This window comes from Hemiscyllium ocellatum, chromosome 34 (genome assembly GCF_020745735.1).
Source record: "Hemiscyllium ocellatum isolate sHemOce1 chromosome 34, sHemOce1.pat.X.cur, whole genome shotgun sequence".
Taxonomy (NCBI): domain Eukaryota; kingdom Metazoa; phylum Chordata; class Chondrichthyes; order Orectolobiformes; family Hemiscylliidae; genus Hemiscyllium; species Hemiscyllium ocellatum.
Genome location: NC_083434.1, coordinates 19,157,898 through 19,175,424, shown reverse-complemented (window position 1 = coordinate 19,175,424; position 17,527 = coordinate 19,157,898). Strand labels below are relative to the sequence as shown.

Here is a 17,527-nt window from a genome sequence, read left to right as displayed (position 1 = left end):
ATAAAGTATACTGCTTTACAAGAGCTAGCATAGACTTGATTGGCCAGATCGCCTCATTCTGTGCCATATGGTCTATGGCCTTTAAGAGGTGCAGAATAACTATAAGCAGTACAGCTATAGTTGACACTAGCCAATTATGATGTTTTCTCTGCTGATGTACTTTGTCAATAAATAGTGTTAGTTTTAGCAAGGCATACAGATCAATTAAGTCAACAGTTAGTACAAAGTTGCAGCACTACCTGCATTGCACTTGATGACTGCAAGGATACATTACACAGATACATCACAATCGTTACACACAATTTCAACTAATTTAGACCCCAGAAAATGGAATGTTATGGGGAGGACCTGAATGATGTGGGTTAGGATAAGAAATATGGCAGAATCAAGTGAGAAGCCTATCTCAACATCGAGAACAACTAGCTCCATTATTTGAATAAGTCCCGAGCATCGAAGTGAGATTCTTGTAAGGCAGCAGCAAACTTTCTGATTGAGGGGGTTCATTGCTTGTTATCGACCTTATTAATTGCAAATATCACTTTATTGATATTCAGCTTCCTATTCTACCACTCACCAAAAATTCTTCACATGAAAGTCAGGGAGGATACCTGTGACTTCAACTCAATGCTGTCTGCAAAATGTACCTATATTGCTTATCATGTTACAGCATCTCAACGCACTATCCACGGGGCATGCATGCAAACTTTGGCATCTGGTAACTGCCAACCCCCAAGGATCCGCATTGCACATCTCGAATCCACTTGCAGGATGCTTAGGAAGTAGAGACCTGCATTTTTAGGTGCACCAGCAACTAACATCAAAAGGCTATTGAAAGGATACTTTGAATACAGAGACAGGCTCTCAGCTCACAGATTGAACCAGATTGCATCTCAGCGCTGCTCATTTGCTGTCTTTGTGGTCACTTACCTAGCATGTACCTGCATGCCCACTGCATTCTTTCCTTGACTTGCCATGTTATACCACGCTTGTTAGCATAGGAGAAAGTGAGGACTGCAGATGCTGGAGATCAGAGCTTAAAAATGTGGTGGTGGAAAAGCGCAGCAGGTCAGGCAGCATCAAAGGAACAGGAGAATCGATGTTTCGGGCATAAGCCCTTCTGCAGGAATGAGGAGGGTGTGCCAAGCTGGCTAAGATAAAAGGTAGGGAGGAGAGACGTTGGGAATACGATAAGTGGAAAGAGGTTAAGGTGAGGGTGATAGGCCGGAGAGGGTGTGGGGGCGGAGAGGTCGGGAAGAAGATTTCATGTCAAGAAAGTGGTGCTGAGTCTGAGGGTTGGGACTGAGAAAAAGTGGGGGGAGGGGAAATGAGAAAGCTGGAGAAATCTGCATTCATCCCTTGTGGTTGGAGGATTCCTAGGCGGAAGTTGAGGCGCTCTTCCTCCACGTGTCGTGTTGCCATGGTCAGGCGATGGAGGAGGCCAAGGACTTGCATGTTCCTTGGCGGAGTGGGAAGGAGATTAAAGTGTTCAGCCACGGGGCGGTTGGGTTGGTTGGTTGGGGGTCCCAGAGGTGTTCTCTGAAACATTCCGCAAGTAGGCGGCCTGTCTCTCCAATGTATAGGAGGCCACATCGGGTGCAGCGGATGCAGTAAATGACGTGTGTGGAGGTGCAGGTGAATTTGTGATGGATATGGAAGGATCCCTTGGGGCCTTGGAGGGAAGTGAGGGGGAGGTGTGGGCGCAAGTTTTGCATTTCTTGCGGTTGCAGCAGAAGGTGCTGGGAGTGGAGGTTGGGTTGGTGGCAGGTGTGAATCTGACGAGGGAGTCGCAGAGGGAGTGGTCTTTCCGGAAAGCTGATAGGGGTGGGGAGGGAAATATATCCCTGATTGTGGGGTCTGTTTGAAGGTGGCGGAAATGACGAAGGATGATACGATGTATCTGGAGGTTGGTGGGTGGTAGGTGAGGACAGTGGGGTTCTGTCTTGGTGGTGATTGGACAAGCAGGGTTCAAAGGCGGAGGAGTGGGAAGTGGAGGAGATGTGGTGGAGAGCATCGTCAACCACATCTGAGGGGAAATTGCGGTCTTTGAAGAAGGAGGCCATCTGGGCTGTTCGGTATTGTAATTGGTCCTCCTGGGAGCAGATGCGGCAAAGGCGAAGGAATTGGGAATATGAGATCGCATTTTTACAGGAGGCAGGATGAGAGGAGGTGTAATCTAGGTAGTTGTGGGAGTCAGTCGGTTTATAGTAAACGTCCATGTTGAGTCAGTCGTCTGAGATAGAAATGGAGAGGTCTAGGAAGGGCAGGGAGGAGTCTGAGATGGTCCAGGTAAATTTGAGGTCAGGGTGGAAGGTCTTAGTAAAGTGGATGAACTGTTCAATCTCCTCATGGGAGCACGAGGTAGCGCCGATACAGTCATCGATGTAACGGAGGAAAAGGTGGGGAGTGGTGCCAGTGTAGCTGCAGATGATGGACTGTTCCACATATCCAACGAAGAGGCAGGCATAGCTGGGGCTCATGCAGGTGCCCATGGCTACACCTTTGGTTTGGAGGAAGTGGGAGGATTGGAAAGAGAAGTTGTTCAGAGTGAGGACCAGTTCAGTCAGTCAAAGAAGGGTGTCAGTGGAAAGGTGCTGATTGGTTCGGCGGGAAAGGAAGAAGCGGAGGGCTTTGTGGCCTTCGTGATGGGAGATGGAGGCGTATAGGGACTGGATGTCCATGGTGAAGATAAGGCTTTGGGGGCCGGGGAAGCGAAAATCATAGAGGAGGCAGAGGGCGTGGGTGGTGTCCCAAACATAGGTGGGGAGTTCTTGGACTAAAGGGCTCAGGACAGTGTCAAAGCATGCAGAAATGAGTTTGGTGTGGCAGGAGCAGGCTAAGACAATGGGTCGGCCGGGGCAGTCAGGTTTGTGGATTTTGGGCAGGAGGTAGAAACAGGTGGTGCGGGGTGTGGGACTATAAGGTTGGAGGCAATGGATGGGAGATCCCCTGAGGTGATGAGGTTATGGATGGTCTGGGAGATGATGGTTTGGTGGTGGGAGGTGGGGTCATAGTCAAGGGGGCAGTAGGAGGAGGTGTCCGTGAACTGGCGTTTAGCCTCAGCAATATAAAGATTGGTGTGCCAAACTACCACCATGCCTCCCTTGTCTGCCAGTTTGATGGTGAGGTTGGGGTCGGAGCGGAGGGAGTGGAGGGCTGCACGTTGCGAGAGTGAGAGTTTGGAGTTGGTGAGAGGGGTGGACAGGTTGAGGTGGTGAATGTCATGGCGGCAGTTGGCTATGAAGAGATCGAGGGTGGGTTAGAGGCCAGCACGGGATGTCCAGGTGGGTGGGGTGTGTTGGAGGCGGAAGAAAGGGTCGTCAGAGTGTGGGCGGGAGTCCTGGTTGAAGAAGTAGGCGCGGAGGCGAAGGCGGCAAAAGAAATGCTCGATGTCTCACCGCGAGTTGAATTCGTTAATCTGGGAGTGTAGGGGGATGAAAATGAGGCCTCTGCTGAGGACTAATCTTTCAACCTCAGAGAGGGGGAGATTTGGAGGGATGGTGAAAATACGGCAGGGCTAGGAGCTAGGACCTGGTGTGGGACTGGAGCTGGGAGTGGCGGCGGGGTCAGTTGTGGGCGTGAGGTTAGGCGTGGGGGCGGAGTTAGGCACGGGGCAGAGATTGGCATGGGGGCAGGGATCGAAGTGGGGGTGGGGACGCATGCGGCGTGGCCATTGTGCAGGCGAGTGATGTCACTGGGGGTGGAAGTGGATGCGGCAATGGCAACTCCGGGGGTGGAAGCAGCTGTAGTGAATGCAGAAACTATGTTGTTCCCGGTGGTCGTGGACCCCATGGAGACCGCGAATCTGTCTGCGATGGTCTTCCTGGCGATCGTGGAGGCGGGTGTCTGGGCGGCGATCGCGGACGCTTCATGGTTGGTGGCGGGGGGGGGGAGCGGAAGTAATGTCATAGTTCGCGGCAGCGGTTGCTGCAGTGGCTGCGTGGTTAATGGCGTCCGCAGCCACTCCGCCCCCGGAGTTGCCGTCGCACAACGACCACGCCGCATGCATCACCACGCCAATGCCAATCCCCGCCCCCACGCCGATCCCCGCCCCCATGCCGATCTCCGCCCCCACGCCTAACTCCGCCCCAACACATAACCCCACCCCCACACCTATCCCTGCCCCCCGCTCCCAGCTCCAGTCCCACACCAGCTCGTAGATCCAACCTCTCATTCTCGCAACATGCAGCCCTGCACTCCCTCCGTTCCAACCCCAACCTCACCATCAAACCGGCAGACAAGGGAGGCATGGTGGTAGTTTGGCGCACTGATCTTTATATTACTGAGGCTAAACGCCAGTCCGCGGACACCTCCTCCTACTGCCCCCTTGACCATGACCCCACCTCCCACCACCAAACCATCATCTCTCAGACCATCCATAACCTCATCACCTCAGGGGATCTCCCATCCACCGCCTCCAACCTCACAGTCCCACAATCCCGCACCTCCCATTTCTACCTCCTGCCCAAAATCCACAAACCTGACTGCCCCGGCCGACCCATTTTCTCAGCCTGCTCCTGTCCCACCAAACTCATTTCTGCATACCTTGACACGGTCCTGCCCCCCCTTCGTCCAAGAACTCCCCACCTGTATTCAGGACACCACCCACGTCCTCCGCCTCCTCCATGATTTTTGCTTCCCCGGCACCCAAAGCCTTACATTCACCATGGACATCCAGTCCCTATACACCTCCATCCCCCATCACGAAGGCCACAAAGCCCTCCGCTTCTTCCTTTCCCGCCAAACCAACCAGTACCCTTCCACTGACACCCTCCTTTGACTGACTGAACTGGTCCTCACTCTGAACAACTTCTCTTTCCAATCCTCCCACTTCCTCCAAACCAAAGGTGTAGCCATGGGCACCCGCATGAGCCCCAGCTATGCCTGCCTCTTCGTTGGATATGTGGAACAGTCCATCATCTGCAGCTACACTGGCAACACTCCCCACCTTTTTCTCTGTTACATCGATGACTGTATCGGCGCTACCTCGTGCTCCCATGAGGTGGTTGAACAGTTCATCCACTTGACTAACACCTTCCACCCTGACCTCAAATTTACCTGGACCATCTCAGACTCCTCCCTCCCCTTCATTGACCTCTCCATTTCTATCTCGGACAACCGACTCAACATGGACGTTTACTATAAACTGACTGACTCCCACAGCTACCTAGATTACACCTCTTCCCACCCTCCCCCCTGTAAAAACGCCATCTCATATTCCCAATTCTCTTGCCTTCGCCCATCTGCTCCCAGGATGACCAATTCCAATATCGAACAACCCAGATGGCCTCCTTCTTCAAAGACCGCAATTTCCCCTCAGATGTGGTTGACGATGCTCTCTACCGCATCTCCTCCACTTCCCACTCCTCCGCCTTTGAACCCCGTTTGTCCAATCACCACCAAGACAGAACCCCACTGTCCTCACCTACCACCCCACCAACCTCCAGATACATCGTATCATCCTTCGTCATTTCCGCCACCTTCAAACAGACCCCACCATCAGGGATATATTTCCCTCCCCACCCCTATCAGCTTTCCGGAAAGACCACTCCCTCTGCAACTCCCTCGTCAGATTCACACCCCCCACCAACCCAACCTCCACTCCCAGCACCTTCTGCTGCAACCGCAAGAAATGCAAAACTTGCGCCCACACCTCCCCCCTCACTTCCCTCCAAGGCCCCAAGGGATCCTTCCTTATTCGTCACAAATTCACCTGCACCTCCACACACATCATTTACTGCATCCGCTGCACCCGATGTGGCCTCCTATACATTGGGGAGACAGGCTGCCTACTTGCGGAATGTTTCAGAGAACACCTCTGGGACCCCCAACCAACCAACCCAACCGCCCCGTGGCTGAACACTTTAATCTCCCTCCCACTCCGCCAAGGAACATGCAGGTCCTTGGCCTCCTCCGTCGCCTGACCATGGCAACACGACACGTGGAGGAAGAGCGCCTCAACTTCCGCCTAGGAACCCTCCAACCACAAGGGATGAATGCAGATTTCTCCAGCTTTCTCATTTCCCCTCCCCCCACTTTTTCTCAGTCCCAACCTTCAGGCTCAGCACCACTTTCTTGACATGAAATCTTCTTCCCGACCTCTCCGCCCCCACCCCCTCTCCGGCCTATCACCCTCACCTTAACCTCTTTCCACTTATCGTATTCCCAAAGCCCCTCCCCCAAGTCCCTCCTCCCTACCTTTTATCTTAGCCAGCTTGGCACACCTCCTCATCCCTGAAGAAGGGCTTATGCCCGAAACATCGATTCTCCTGTTCCTTTGATGCTGCCTGACCTGCTGCGCTTTTCCACCAACACATTTTTAAGCATGCTTGTTAGTATGTTGGTCGTTCAGCCACAGCCTGGAAGTTATCAGTACTGCCAAACTGATGTATTTTCCTCTTATAGCACATACTCCAAGCTGGTATTTGCAGAATTCATATAAAATTTAAAATTTGGTAGGGTGTTTTTCAGCCTGGGTTGTTCCAATCTCAAGATCCAGTGATTTGATAGGATTTTGGAGACAGAGTAGGTGTTGGCATGTGTGTGTGTGTGTGTGTCTGTCTGTCTGTCTGTCTCACAATTACTCACAACCACCTACACTCACTCACACACATACACTGGGTAGAATCTTCTGATGATGAAGAAAATGGGAAGGGCATTTAATTCAGTGAGATAGAGATATACACAATCCCTGGTTCCCTCCTATCTACACCCGAATTAAGTTCTGGATGGGATGATCTATGGCCAACCTTCCCATCATGCCACTAATTGGAGATCTTAACTGCATGTTAACAACCACGTAAGGAATTCAGCTTGTTGCGGCCTATAACTGTTTTTCGAAAGTGTAAAGGACTGCGTGCCTGCTCATCAGCTTTGGAAAGAATAGAGGGGCTGTGTTGATCAGTGCCCAATTGAGGCCATGTACATAGATTGGGTTGACCCCTTTGTGCCACGTCCATAAGACCATAAGACCATAAGACATAGAAGTGGAAGTAAGGCCATTCGGCCCATCGAGTCCACTCTGCCATTCAATCATGGCTGATGGGCATTTCAACTCCACTTACCAGCATTCTCCCCCATACCCTATGTACTGACCACTCTGTCACAGTTTGACAAGTGACCTATTCTGTCTGGTACTTTTTAATAGTCATCTTTATTCACTTTTTTCACATTGTCAATTTACTGCTTGGTCATTGTTTTCTTTTGCTCACCAAGTTGTTTTAAGTTTTCTTCAAATTTCAACTTTTTTTTGAAAATTCATGTTTAGTGTTGTGCCAAACCTCATCTTTCTGAAATTTACTCATTGGCCTTTAAGTGAAAAAGTCCTGAAATTTGGCCAATCACACGAAAAGGTTGTATAACTGTTTTCTAGGGCAAATAAATCCTTCCTTAGGTAAGAGAACAAAGTTGGGACCCTCACCAAATCCCTTTGTAACTGTCATGATATTCCTTAATACTCCAAACCTTTGTAACTAAAACTAATACATTATTTGCCTTCTTCATTGACTGCTGCAGTTGAATATTAATTTGTGCACTCTCTGAAAGCAAATATTTCCTAGCACTTCAGTACTCAAAACATAGCGGGTTTTTTTGACCAAAGAGGTTACCATTGATATATTTCACCTCCCATGTTCTTGCTCATTTACTTAACCTGTCTATACCTTTCTGTAGTTCTTTGCATGCTGTTCAATACTTACCTTCCCATTTAATTTCTACCAGCAAACTTGAATTCGGTATGTTCAGTTCCCTATCTAAGTTATGAATAAAGATTGTAAAAAGCTAAGGTCCAAGAACTCATCCTTAAGATACTCTGTAATTATTGAAGAACAGACAAAGGAAGCACATGGTGAGGTCAGTGCAGGAGAGAGAGAGAGAGAAAGAAACCGACATTGCTAACTGATAGAGTGAGCAGTTACTGCCTTTGCTGTTGAATTCATGTATCGCTGGACATCAGAGTGCGCCTGAGAAAATTTTAAGAAACAGTGATCTTGGAGGAACCTGTCTGGGAGAGGTCACAGCACAGAAGCAGATAAGTGAATTTTAAGGTGGCCTTAAAATAAGTAGTGAGTAGTGTGGGTTCTTTCTTGATTATATGTTTTATTGAGTGATGTCTCTTGATAAGTATTCATTTAATCTAGAGCAGTGTTTTGTAGAAGAATAAGACAGTACCATTTTCTGGGTTTGTAGATTGAAAGAAGCAAAAGTAGCCCTTCGTAGAGTGATATGCTCTTCTTGTCGGATGTGGGAGTTTAGGGAGAGTTTACAGGTTACTGAGGATTATATCAGCCATAAATGCCATTGGTTACGAATCCTATCAGATCGAATGAATCGGTTGGAGAGGCAGGTAGAGCCAATGAGGAATTTACAAGAGCTAGGGGATGTGATGACTGGCAGTTACAGGAATGGGGGAAAGTCACTGTCACATAGACGGGTTAACTCCAGGAAAGGTAAAAGAGGTAGGAAGGTAGTACAAGAGTCTTCTGTGGCTATCCCCATTTCAAACAAGTATTCTATTTTGAAAGTGTAGGGGATGATGGATTCTCAGGAGAACGTAGCATGAATACCAAGCTTCTGGTATTGAGATTGGCTCTAATGTAATGAGAGGTATGTCAGATTCCAAGGGATCGATTGTGTTAGGGGACTCTCAAGTCCAAGGTACAGACAGACATTTCTGTGGCCAGCAGCAAAAAATCAGCATGGTGTGTTGTTTCCCTGCTGCCAGGACCAAGGATGTATCAAATGTTCTCAAGGGGGAGAGGGTCCAGCATGAGGTCATTGTACACATTAGAACCAATAACATAGAAAGGGAAAAGGTTGAGATTCTGAAGGGAGACTACAGAGAGTTAGGCAGGAATTTTAAAAGGAGGTCCTTGAGAGTAGTAATATCTGGATTACTCCCGGTGCTACGAGCTAGTGAGGGCAGGAATAGGAAGATAGAGCAGATGAATGCATGCTGAGGAGCGGGTGTACGGGAGAAAGATTCACATTTATGGATCATCAGAAGCTGTTTTGGGGTAGAAGTGACTTGTACAATAAGGATGGATTGCATCTAAATTGGAAGGGGACTAATATACTGGCAGGGAGATTTGCTAGAGCTGCTCGGAAGGATTTAAACTAGTGAGGTGGGAGGGTGGGAACCAGGGAGATAATGAGGAAAACTTTCAATCTGAGACTGATACAGTCGAGAACAAAGGTGAATCAAACAGTCAGGACAGGCAGGGACTTGCGAGTTTGAGAAGATTTGTGGCTCAGGTTGAGATTTTGGATGTAGGTTTGTTCGAGCAGAGAACAAGGTCAGACTGATAAATTAAACTGCATTTATTTCAATGTAAGAGGCCTAACAGGGAAGGCAAATGAACCATGGCATGGTTAGGAACATGGGACTGGGATATTATAGCAATTACAGAAACATGGCTCAGGGATGAACAGGACTGGCAGCTTAATGTTCCAGGGGACAAATGCTACAGGAAGGACAGAAAGGGGGGGGGGGAGAGAAAGGAGGAGAGCGGCATTTTTGATAAGAGATACCATTACAGCTGTACTGAGGGAGGATATTCCCAGAAATACATCCAGGGAAGTTATTTGGGTAGATCTGAGAAATGAGAAAGGGATGATCACCTTATTGGGAATGTATTACAGACCCCCTAATAGTCAGAGAGAAATTGAGAAAAAAATTGTAAGGAGATCTCAGCTATCTGTAAGAATAAAAGGGTGGTTATGGAATAGAATTTTAACTTTCCAAACATAGACTGGGATTGCCTTAGTGTTAAGGGTTTAGATGGAGAGGAATTTGTTAAGAGCGTACAAGAACATTTTTTGATTCAGTATGTGGATGTACCTATGAGAGAAGGTGCAAAACTTGACCGGCTCTTGAGAAATAAGGCAGGGCAGGCGACTGAGGTGTTGGTGGGGGGCACTTTGGGGCCAGTGACCATAATTCTATTAGTTTTAAAATAGTGATTGAAAAGGATAGACCAGATCTAAAAGTTGAAGTTCTAAATTGGGGAAAGGCCTATTTTGACAGTATTAGGCAAGAACTTTCAAAAGCTGATTGGGAGCAGATGTTTGCAGGTAAAGTGATGGCTGGAAAATGGGAAGCCTTCAGGAATGAGATCATGAGAGTCCAGAGAAAATATATTCCTGTTAGGGTGAAAGGAAAGGCTGGTAGGTGTAGGGAATGACTAAAGAAATTGAGAGTTTGGTTAAGTAAAAGAAGAAATATGTCAGGTATAGACAAGATAGACCGAGCGAATCTTTAGAAGAATATAAAGGCAGTAGGAGTATACTTAAGAGAGAAATCAGGAGGGCAAAAAAGGGACATCAGATTGCTTTGGCAAATAGAGTTAAGGACAGTCCAAAGTGTTTTTACAAATACGTTAAGGACAAAAGGGTAACTAGGCAGGGAATAGGGCCTCTCAAAGATCAGCAAGGTTCCCTTTGTAAGGAGTTGCAGGAGATGAACCAGATACTAAACGAGTATCTTGCATCAATATTTACTGTGGAAAAGGCACATGGAAGATATGGAATGTAGGGAAATAGATGGTGACATCTTGAAAAATGTCCATATTACAGGGGAGGAAGTGCTAGATGTCTTGAAACGCATAAAAGTGAATAAATCCCCAGGACCTGATCAGGTGTACCTAGAACTCTGTGGGAAGCTAGGGAAGTGATTGCTGGGCCTCTTGCTGAGAAATTTGTATCATCGATAGTCACAGGTGAGGTGCCGAAAGACTGGAGATTGGCTAACGTGGTGCCACGGTTTAAGAAAGGTGGGAAGGACAAGCCAGGGAACTATAGATCAGTGAGCCCGACGTCGGTGCTGGACAAGTTGTTGGAGAGCATCATGAGGGACAGGATGTACATGTATTTGGAAAGGCAAGAACTGATTAGGGATAGTCAAGATGGCTTTATGCGTGAGAAATCATGTCTCACAAACTTATGAGTCATAGAGTCATAGAGATATACAGCATGGAAACAGATCCTTCAGTCCAATCTGTCCATGCCGACCAGATATCCTAACCCAATCTAGTCCCACCTGCCAGCACCTGGCCCATATCCCTCCAAACCCTTCCTATTCATATACCCATCCAAATGCCTCTTAAATGTTGCAATTGTACCAGCCTCCACCACATCCTCTAGAAGCTCATTCCATACATGTACCACCCTCTGCGTGAAAGAGTTGCCCCTTAGGTCTCTTCTATATCTTTGCCTGCTCACCTTAAACCTATGCCCTCCAATTCTGGACTCCCCGACCCCAGGGAAAAGACTTTGTCTATTTATCCTATCCATGCTCCACTTGATTTTAGAAACCTCTATAAGGTCACCCCTCAGCTTCCAACACTCCAGGGAAAACAGCCCCAGCCTGTTCAGCCTCTCCCTATAGCTCAAATCCTCCAACCGTGGCAACATTCTTGTAAATCTTTTCTGAACACTTTCAAGTTTCACAACATCTTTCCGCTAGGAAGGAGACCGGAATTGCGCGCAATATTTCAACAGTGGCCTAACCAATGTCCTGTACAGCTGCAACATGACCTCCCGACTCCTGTACTCAATACTCTGACCAAAGAAGGAAAGCATACCAAACGCCTTCTTCTCTATCCTATCTACCTGCAACTCCACTTTCAAGGAGCTATGAACCTGCACTCCAAGGTCTCTTTGTTCAGCAACACTCCTTAGGACCTTACCATTAAGTGTATAAGTCCTGCTAAGATTTGCTTTCCTAAAATGCAGCGCCTCATATTTATCTGAATTAAACTCCATCTGCCACTTCTCAGCCCATTGGCCCATCTGGTACAGATCCTGTTGTAATCTGAGGTAACCCTCTTCGCTGTCCACTACACCTCTAATTTTGGTGTCATCTGCAAACTTACTAACTGTACCTCTTATGCTCGCATCCAAATCATTTATGTAAGTGACAAAAAGTAGAGGGCCCAGCACCGATCCTTGTGGCACTCCACTGGTCACAGGCCTCCAGTCTGAAAAACAACCCTCCACCACCACCCCCTTTCTTCTACCTTTAAGCCAATTCTGTATCCAAATGGCTAGTTCTCCCTGTATTCCATGAGATCTAACCTTGCTAATCAGTCTCCCATGGGGAACCTTGTTGAAGTCCATGTAGATCACATCTACTGCTCTGCCCTCATCAATCTTCTTTGTTACTTCATCAAAAAACTCAATCAAGTTTGTGAGACATGATTTCCCACGCACAAAGCCATGTTGACTATCCCTAAATAGTCCTTGCCTTTCCAAATACATGTACATCCTGTCCCTCAGGATTCCCTCCAACAACATGCCCCCCACTGAGGTCGTAACAAAGAGGATTGATGAGGGCAAAGTGGTAGATATGATCTATATGGACTTCAACAAAGTTCCCCATGGGAGACTGGTGAGCAAGGTTAAATCTCATGGAATACAGGGACAACCCATTTCTCACAATTCTCACCTCTTCTCTTCCCTCGCAACACTGATAGGGTCCTCGGTCCTGACTTCCCACTCTACCAGCATCCACATACAAAAGATCATAGGTCACCATTTCTGTTACCTCCAGGAGGATGTCACCACCAGACATATATTCCCCTCCCATCCCTTATCAACCTTCTGCAAGCATCATTCCTTTTGGAACACCTTGGTCCACCCCCTCCTCCACTCCCAACACCTCCCTTCAGTATCTTCCAGTGCAATTGCAGAATGTATAATACCTGCCTGTTTACTTTCTCTCTTCTCACTTTCCAAGGCCCCAGACACACCTTTTGGGCGACACAGCAATTTGCCTGCACTTTACTCAATCTAATCTACAGCATTCATTGCTTACAATGTGTTTCTCTACACTGAGAAACAAAACAGTGTCTGCTTTGTGGAATACCTATATTGTGTTTGCAAAAATGACTCAGAGCTTCTGGTTGCTTGCCACTTCAACACATCATCGTGTTCCCTAGCCAACATTTCTGTCTTGGTTTTGCTGTCATGTTCCGGTGAAGCTCAACACAAAGTGGAAGAACGGCATCTCATTTTTCTCTTGGGGATCATGCAGCCTTCAAGACTCAGTACTGAGTTCAATAATTTTAAGGCCATAGTAATAGTCTTTATTAGCAGTTTTTGTTTCTTCCTGACTCACCTTAAACTGCATGACTGCTGTTCTCACTCTCTGGGCTCCACCTCCTCCAACTATCATTTACTCCTTCCCCCTCCCCACCACCCCACCTTCAGTAAATCTCAAACTTTTCCTAGCTACAATCAGTTTTGAAGAAAGGTCGTTGGACCCAAAATGTTTACTCTGCTTTCTCTCCATTGATGCTGCCAGACCATCAATCTCTGTTATTGTTTCATATTTCCTGCAATCACAGTTTTTTGTGTTTTTTGTAGTTTGAAGCATTTAGTTAATTTCAAATCTACACTAAAGATCAAAGAAATATCCAGACAAAGTGCAATGAAGCTTTACAGAATCTATTTCAAAGTACTGTCCATCATGCCTCCTTGTATATCATAGATGGTAATCTTGCCGATTATTTCATCGTCGAAATGCTTCATCACTAACAGTCAATTAAATAAACCACAAGCAAAAGGGGACATTATAATAGGAAAGCACTAAATGGCAGGCTTCTTGCTTTTTTTGTAAAGTAGTTTAGGTGTTTTCTTTCAAAAATCTCCGATAAAATCTGCACTCTTTTTTGGTAGTTAACATGAAAATACTCACACTGGTATGACAGGGTTGGGAGGGGGTCAGACTCAGTGTTGCAAAGGGCACCTCTGATTCCAATTTGAATAGGTTTCTGGCTCAAAAAAGGCTTGTCAAGACAGTTTAGCTTGTAGTATGCTGAGCTTGGAAATACAACATCTGCTGAGGGAATTCAACATAGAGAGCTGCAGGTATTCACAAAACCAAATCTCTGATGCTGTGTCTGAAACAACTATCATTTATAAACTACCACTTTCAGACCAAAATGTCCAAAGGTACTTCAAAAGATTATGGTCAAACTAAATTTGACACTATGCCATAATAAGAAAACATTATGATAGATGATCAAAAGGTTGGTAAAATGAGTAAGAGAAGTTTAGGGAGAGAATTTTACAACTTAGATCCTAGGTAGTTGCAGCCATGTCTGCAAACAGTGGAATGGTGAAAGCAAGAATGCACAAATAATCAACATTGGATGAGGTGGCATGGTGGCTCAGTGGTTAGCACTGCTGCCTCACAGCACCAGGGACTTGGGTTCGATTACAGCCTCGGGTGACTGTCTGTGTGGAGTTTGCATGTTCTCTCCATGTCTGCGTGGGTTTCCTCCAGGTGCTCCGGTTTCCTTTCACAGTCCAATGATGAATTAGATGAATTGGCCATGCTAAATTCCCCATAGTGTTCAGAGATGTGTAGGTTAAGTGCATTGGTCCAGGACAACTATAGGGTAGGGGAATGGATCTGGGTGGGTTACTCTTCAGAGGGTCAGTGTGGACTTGTTGAGCCAAAGGGCCTGTTTCCACACTGTAGGAATTCTATATATGAGTCCAAAGATCGCAGAGTTTATGGTGTTGGAGGAGTTACAAGATGGGCAGAGACAAGGTCATGGAACAATTTGAAACATGGATGATTTTAAACTGAGTTATTGTCAGATGGTCAATGCATGTCAGTGAAGAGGGGTGTGGTGGATGGAATGAGACTTGTTGCAAGATAGAATATGGGCAACAGAGTTGTAGATAAGTAGGATAATTGTCTCTAATTGCACAGCAGAGGCACATGGGCAATGTTGGTGAGGAGAAGGAAGTCTCTATTTGGGGCTAAAGACCATCTTCCATTAATATTACAGGTGCAAAATTCAGGTACCATGATCATCAATTTTCACATACTGTATTCACTCCATTACCTTGGCATTGTGCTGATTTTCTAACCAGCTTCAACTGACAGGTTGACAATAAATCATTACAGATTTGTAATTTTCAACTTACATGGCTGGAAATTTATTTTCCAAGTTGTCCTCTTGCATTGTCTTCTTCATATTTGCTTTCTCTTTTTGCTTTTTGTCTCTAATTTCTGGCAACTTTAGCTTTGGAGAAAAGAAGGCACAGTTATCAATACAGGAAAGAATACAAGTCTGTATCAGTACATTTATTGGCAATTTTGGCAAAGGAAAATTATTTGTGGATGATTATTGGCAATTTATTGAAAAGGTTCAATTGGTGCAAAACTCATCAGCAAGACTACTCAGATATTGCAATGTATTTAAAGAATATTCAAAGTTGAAACAAGTGACCTTAACATTGTAAGATCACCAAAAGCACTCATGCTGAACATAGCTCATATAATCATATAAATAGCTCATTCCTTACGATGAAGCTGATTGGTTTGTAGTCAAAGGGGCTAAGGAGTGATTTCTCGATCCTGCACTCCCAAAGGAAGCCACATTAAAAGGGACTAAAGCTTGAAGACTGAGGGCAACAATATTGTAGTTACCTCTAATTTGATTTTAATTCACCTTCAGAATGTTGGCATCCTCCAATGGGATAATTTATTGTTCATCCCTAGTTTCCCTTAAGAAAATAGACAATAGACAATAGGTGCAGGAGTAGGCCATTCAGCCCTTTGAGCCTGCACCGCCATCCAATATGATCATGGCTGATCATTCCTAATTAGTATCCTCTTCCTGCTTTATCTCCATAACCCTTAGTTCCACTATCGTTGAGAGCTCTATCCAACTCTTTCTTAAATAAATCCAGAGACTGGGCCTCCACTGCCCTCTGGTGGTGAATCATCTTTAACCAAAGCAGTGCATGTGGTAAAGGTGTTGTCACAATGCTGTTTAGGAGGGTATTCTAGGGATTTTCATCCAAAAATGGTGAATTTATACACAGACAATTTATGAGAAATGAATGGCTTAGATTGGGAAATGATGGTGTCCCGTTAGTCTACTGTTCTTGTCCTTTTAGGTGCCAAGGTCGATGAATTGGGTTATGCTGTTAAAACCTTGGATTATGACAGTGTATCTTACCAATAATACACACAGAAGCATCAGTAAGCCACTGGTGAAGGATGTTTGAGGACGTTGTTGGACTATAAATCAACTGAACAATTAATTTGTTCTAGATGCTGAACTTTATCAGAATTTTTGCAGCCGCAACTGTCTAGGGAAATGGAAAGTATTCTATCACACTTCTAACCTATGCTTTGAAAAATTTTGGAGAATCAGGAGATGAGTGACTCAGCCTCTAATTTGTACCTGTAGGCATTGATGTGACTGGCCCAGTTGAATTGCTGGTCAACAGCAATCACAGAGCATCGATGCTGGAAGTTTCAGAAATGTTACTTTAGATTACTCACAATGTGGAAACAGGCCTTTTGGCCCAACAAGTCCACACCGACCCTGCAAAGAGCAACCCACCCAGAATCATCCTCCTACATTTACCCCTTCACCTAACATTATGGGCAATTTAGCATGGCCAATTCACCTAACCTGCACATCTTTGGACTGTGGGAGGAAACCAGGGCACCAGAGGAAACCAGACAATGTGCAAACTGCACACAGAGAGTTGTCCGAGGCGGGAATTGAACCTGGGTCCCTGGTGCTGTGAGGCAGAAGTACTAACCACTGAGCCACCATGCCGATGACATCGGACGTCACAAGACGGTAGTTGGTCTTGTTTTGTTAGAGATTCATGGTCCTTTAATTGTGACTCCCTTTCTGAGAATCAGTGATTATCGAATTACCATTTTAATTTCCTCTAAAGCCTACAATTTGCAAGAAGGCCTATCAGGTGATAATGGAGTTAAAGGAATAAAGAATTAAATTATCAAGCATGGGGCAAGATATCACAACTTTGCCTAACTACTGCCATTTTTATATTAGCATATTTTAATTCAGAAAAATTCAGCTCCCAGTGTTTAAACGGTTGATATCTTCAAAAAAGCAAAATGTTCAAAGACTCTTAGTATGTGCATAGTAAAACAAAAGAAAATAGAACAAGATTGCTAAAGGTTAATCAAATACATATTAAATTTTAAACAGGTTATTTACGGAGGGTGGGGAGTTGGAGAAATGGAAAGGTTGAGAAGGGAATTCCAAAGCTTAGGGTCTACAGTACATAACTTAAGCTATGTCCACCAATGGTGTGGACAAAGGAATGCAGCATGCACAAGAGACTAGAGCTACAGGAAACTTGTGTTCTTGGAAGGATGAAACAAGCAAAAGTAAGAGAAACTCAGCAGGTCTGGCAGCATCTGTGAAAGGAAAAGAGACATTTAGAGTCCTGTGGGCCTTCAAGAACATGATTGCAATGAAGGTGAAAGATTAACGATCTCTTGCAGGTTGAGTAGTCATAGAGATGTACAGCATGGAAACAGACCCTTCGGTTCAACCCGTCCATAAAATGTGCGGATGACACCATGATTGGTGATATAGTGGAGGGTGATTAGATTCCCTACAGCGTGGAAACAGGCCCTTCAGCCCAACAATTCCACACCAACCCTCTGGAGAGTAATCCACCCAGTCCCATTTCCCTCTGACTAATGCACATATCACTACAGGCAATTTAGCATAGCCAATTC

At 45.8% G+C, this 17,527-nt stretch overlaps 1 protein-coding gene across 1 annotated transcript in view; it reads right to left on the bottom strand.

Annotated features, from left to right (window-relative positions):
* The window catches only part of LOC132832290 (uncharacterized protein C7orf57 homolog), a 145,540-nt gene that overhangs the window by 54,593 nt on the left and 73,420 nt on the right, over positions 1-17,527 (bottom strand). The window contains exon 6 of the mRNA XM_060850169.1: positions 14,935-15,032. Coding sequence (XP_060706152.1) covers positions 14,935-15,032 — 98 coding nt within the window. The remainder of the gene's footprint in view (positions 1-14,934; positions 15,033-17,527) is intronic.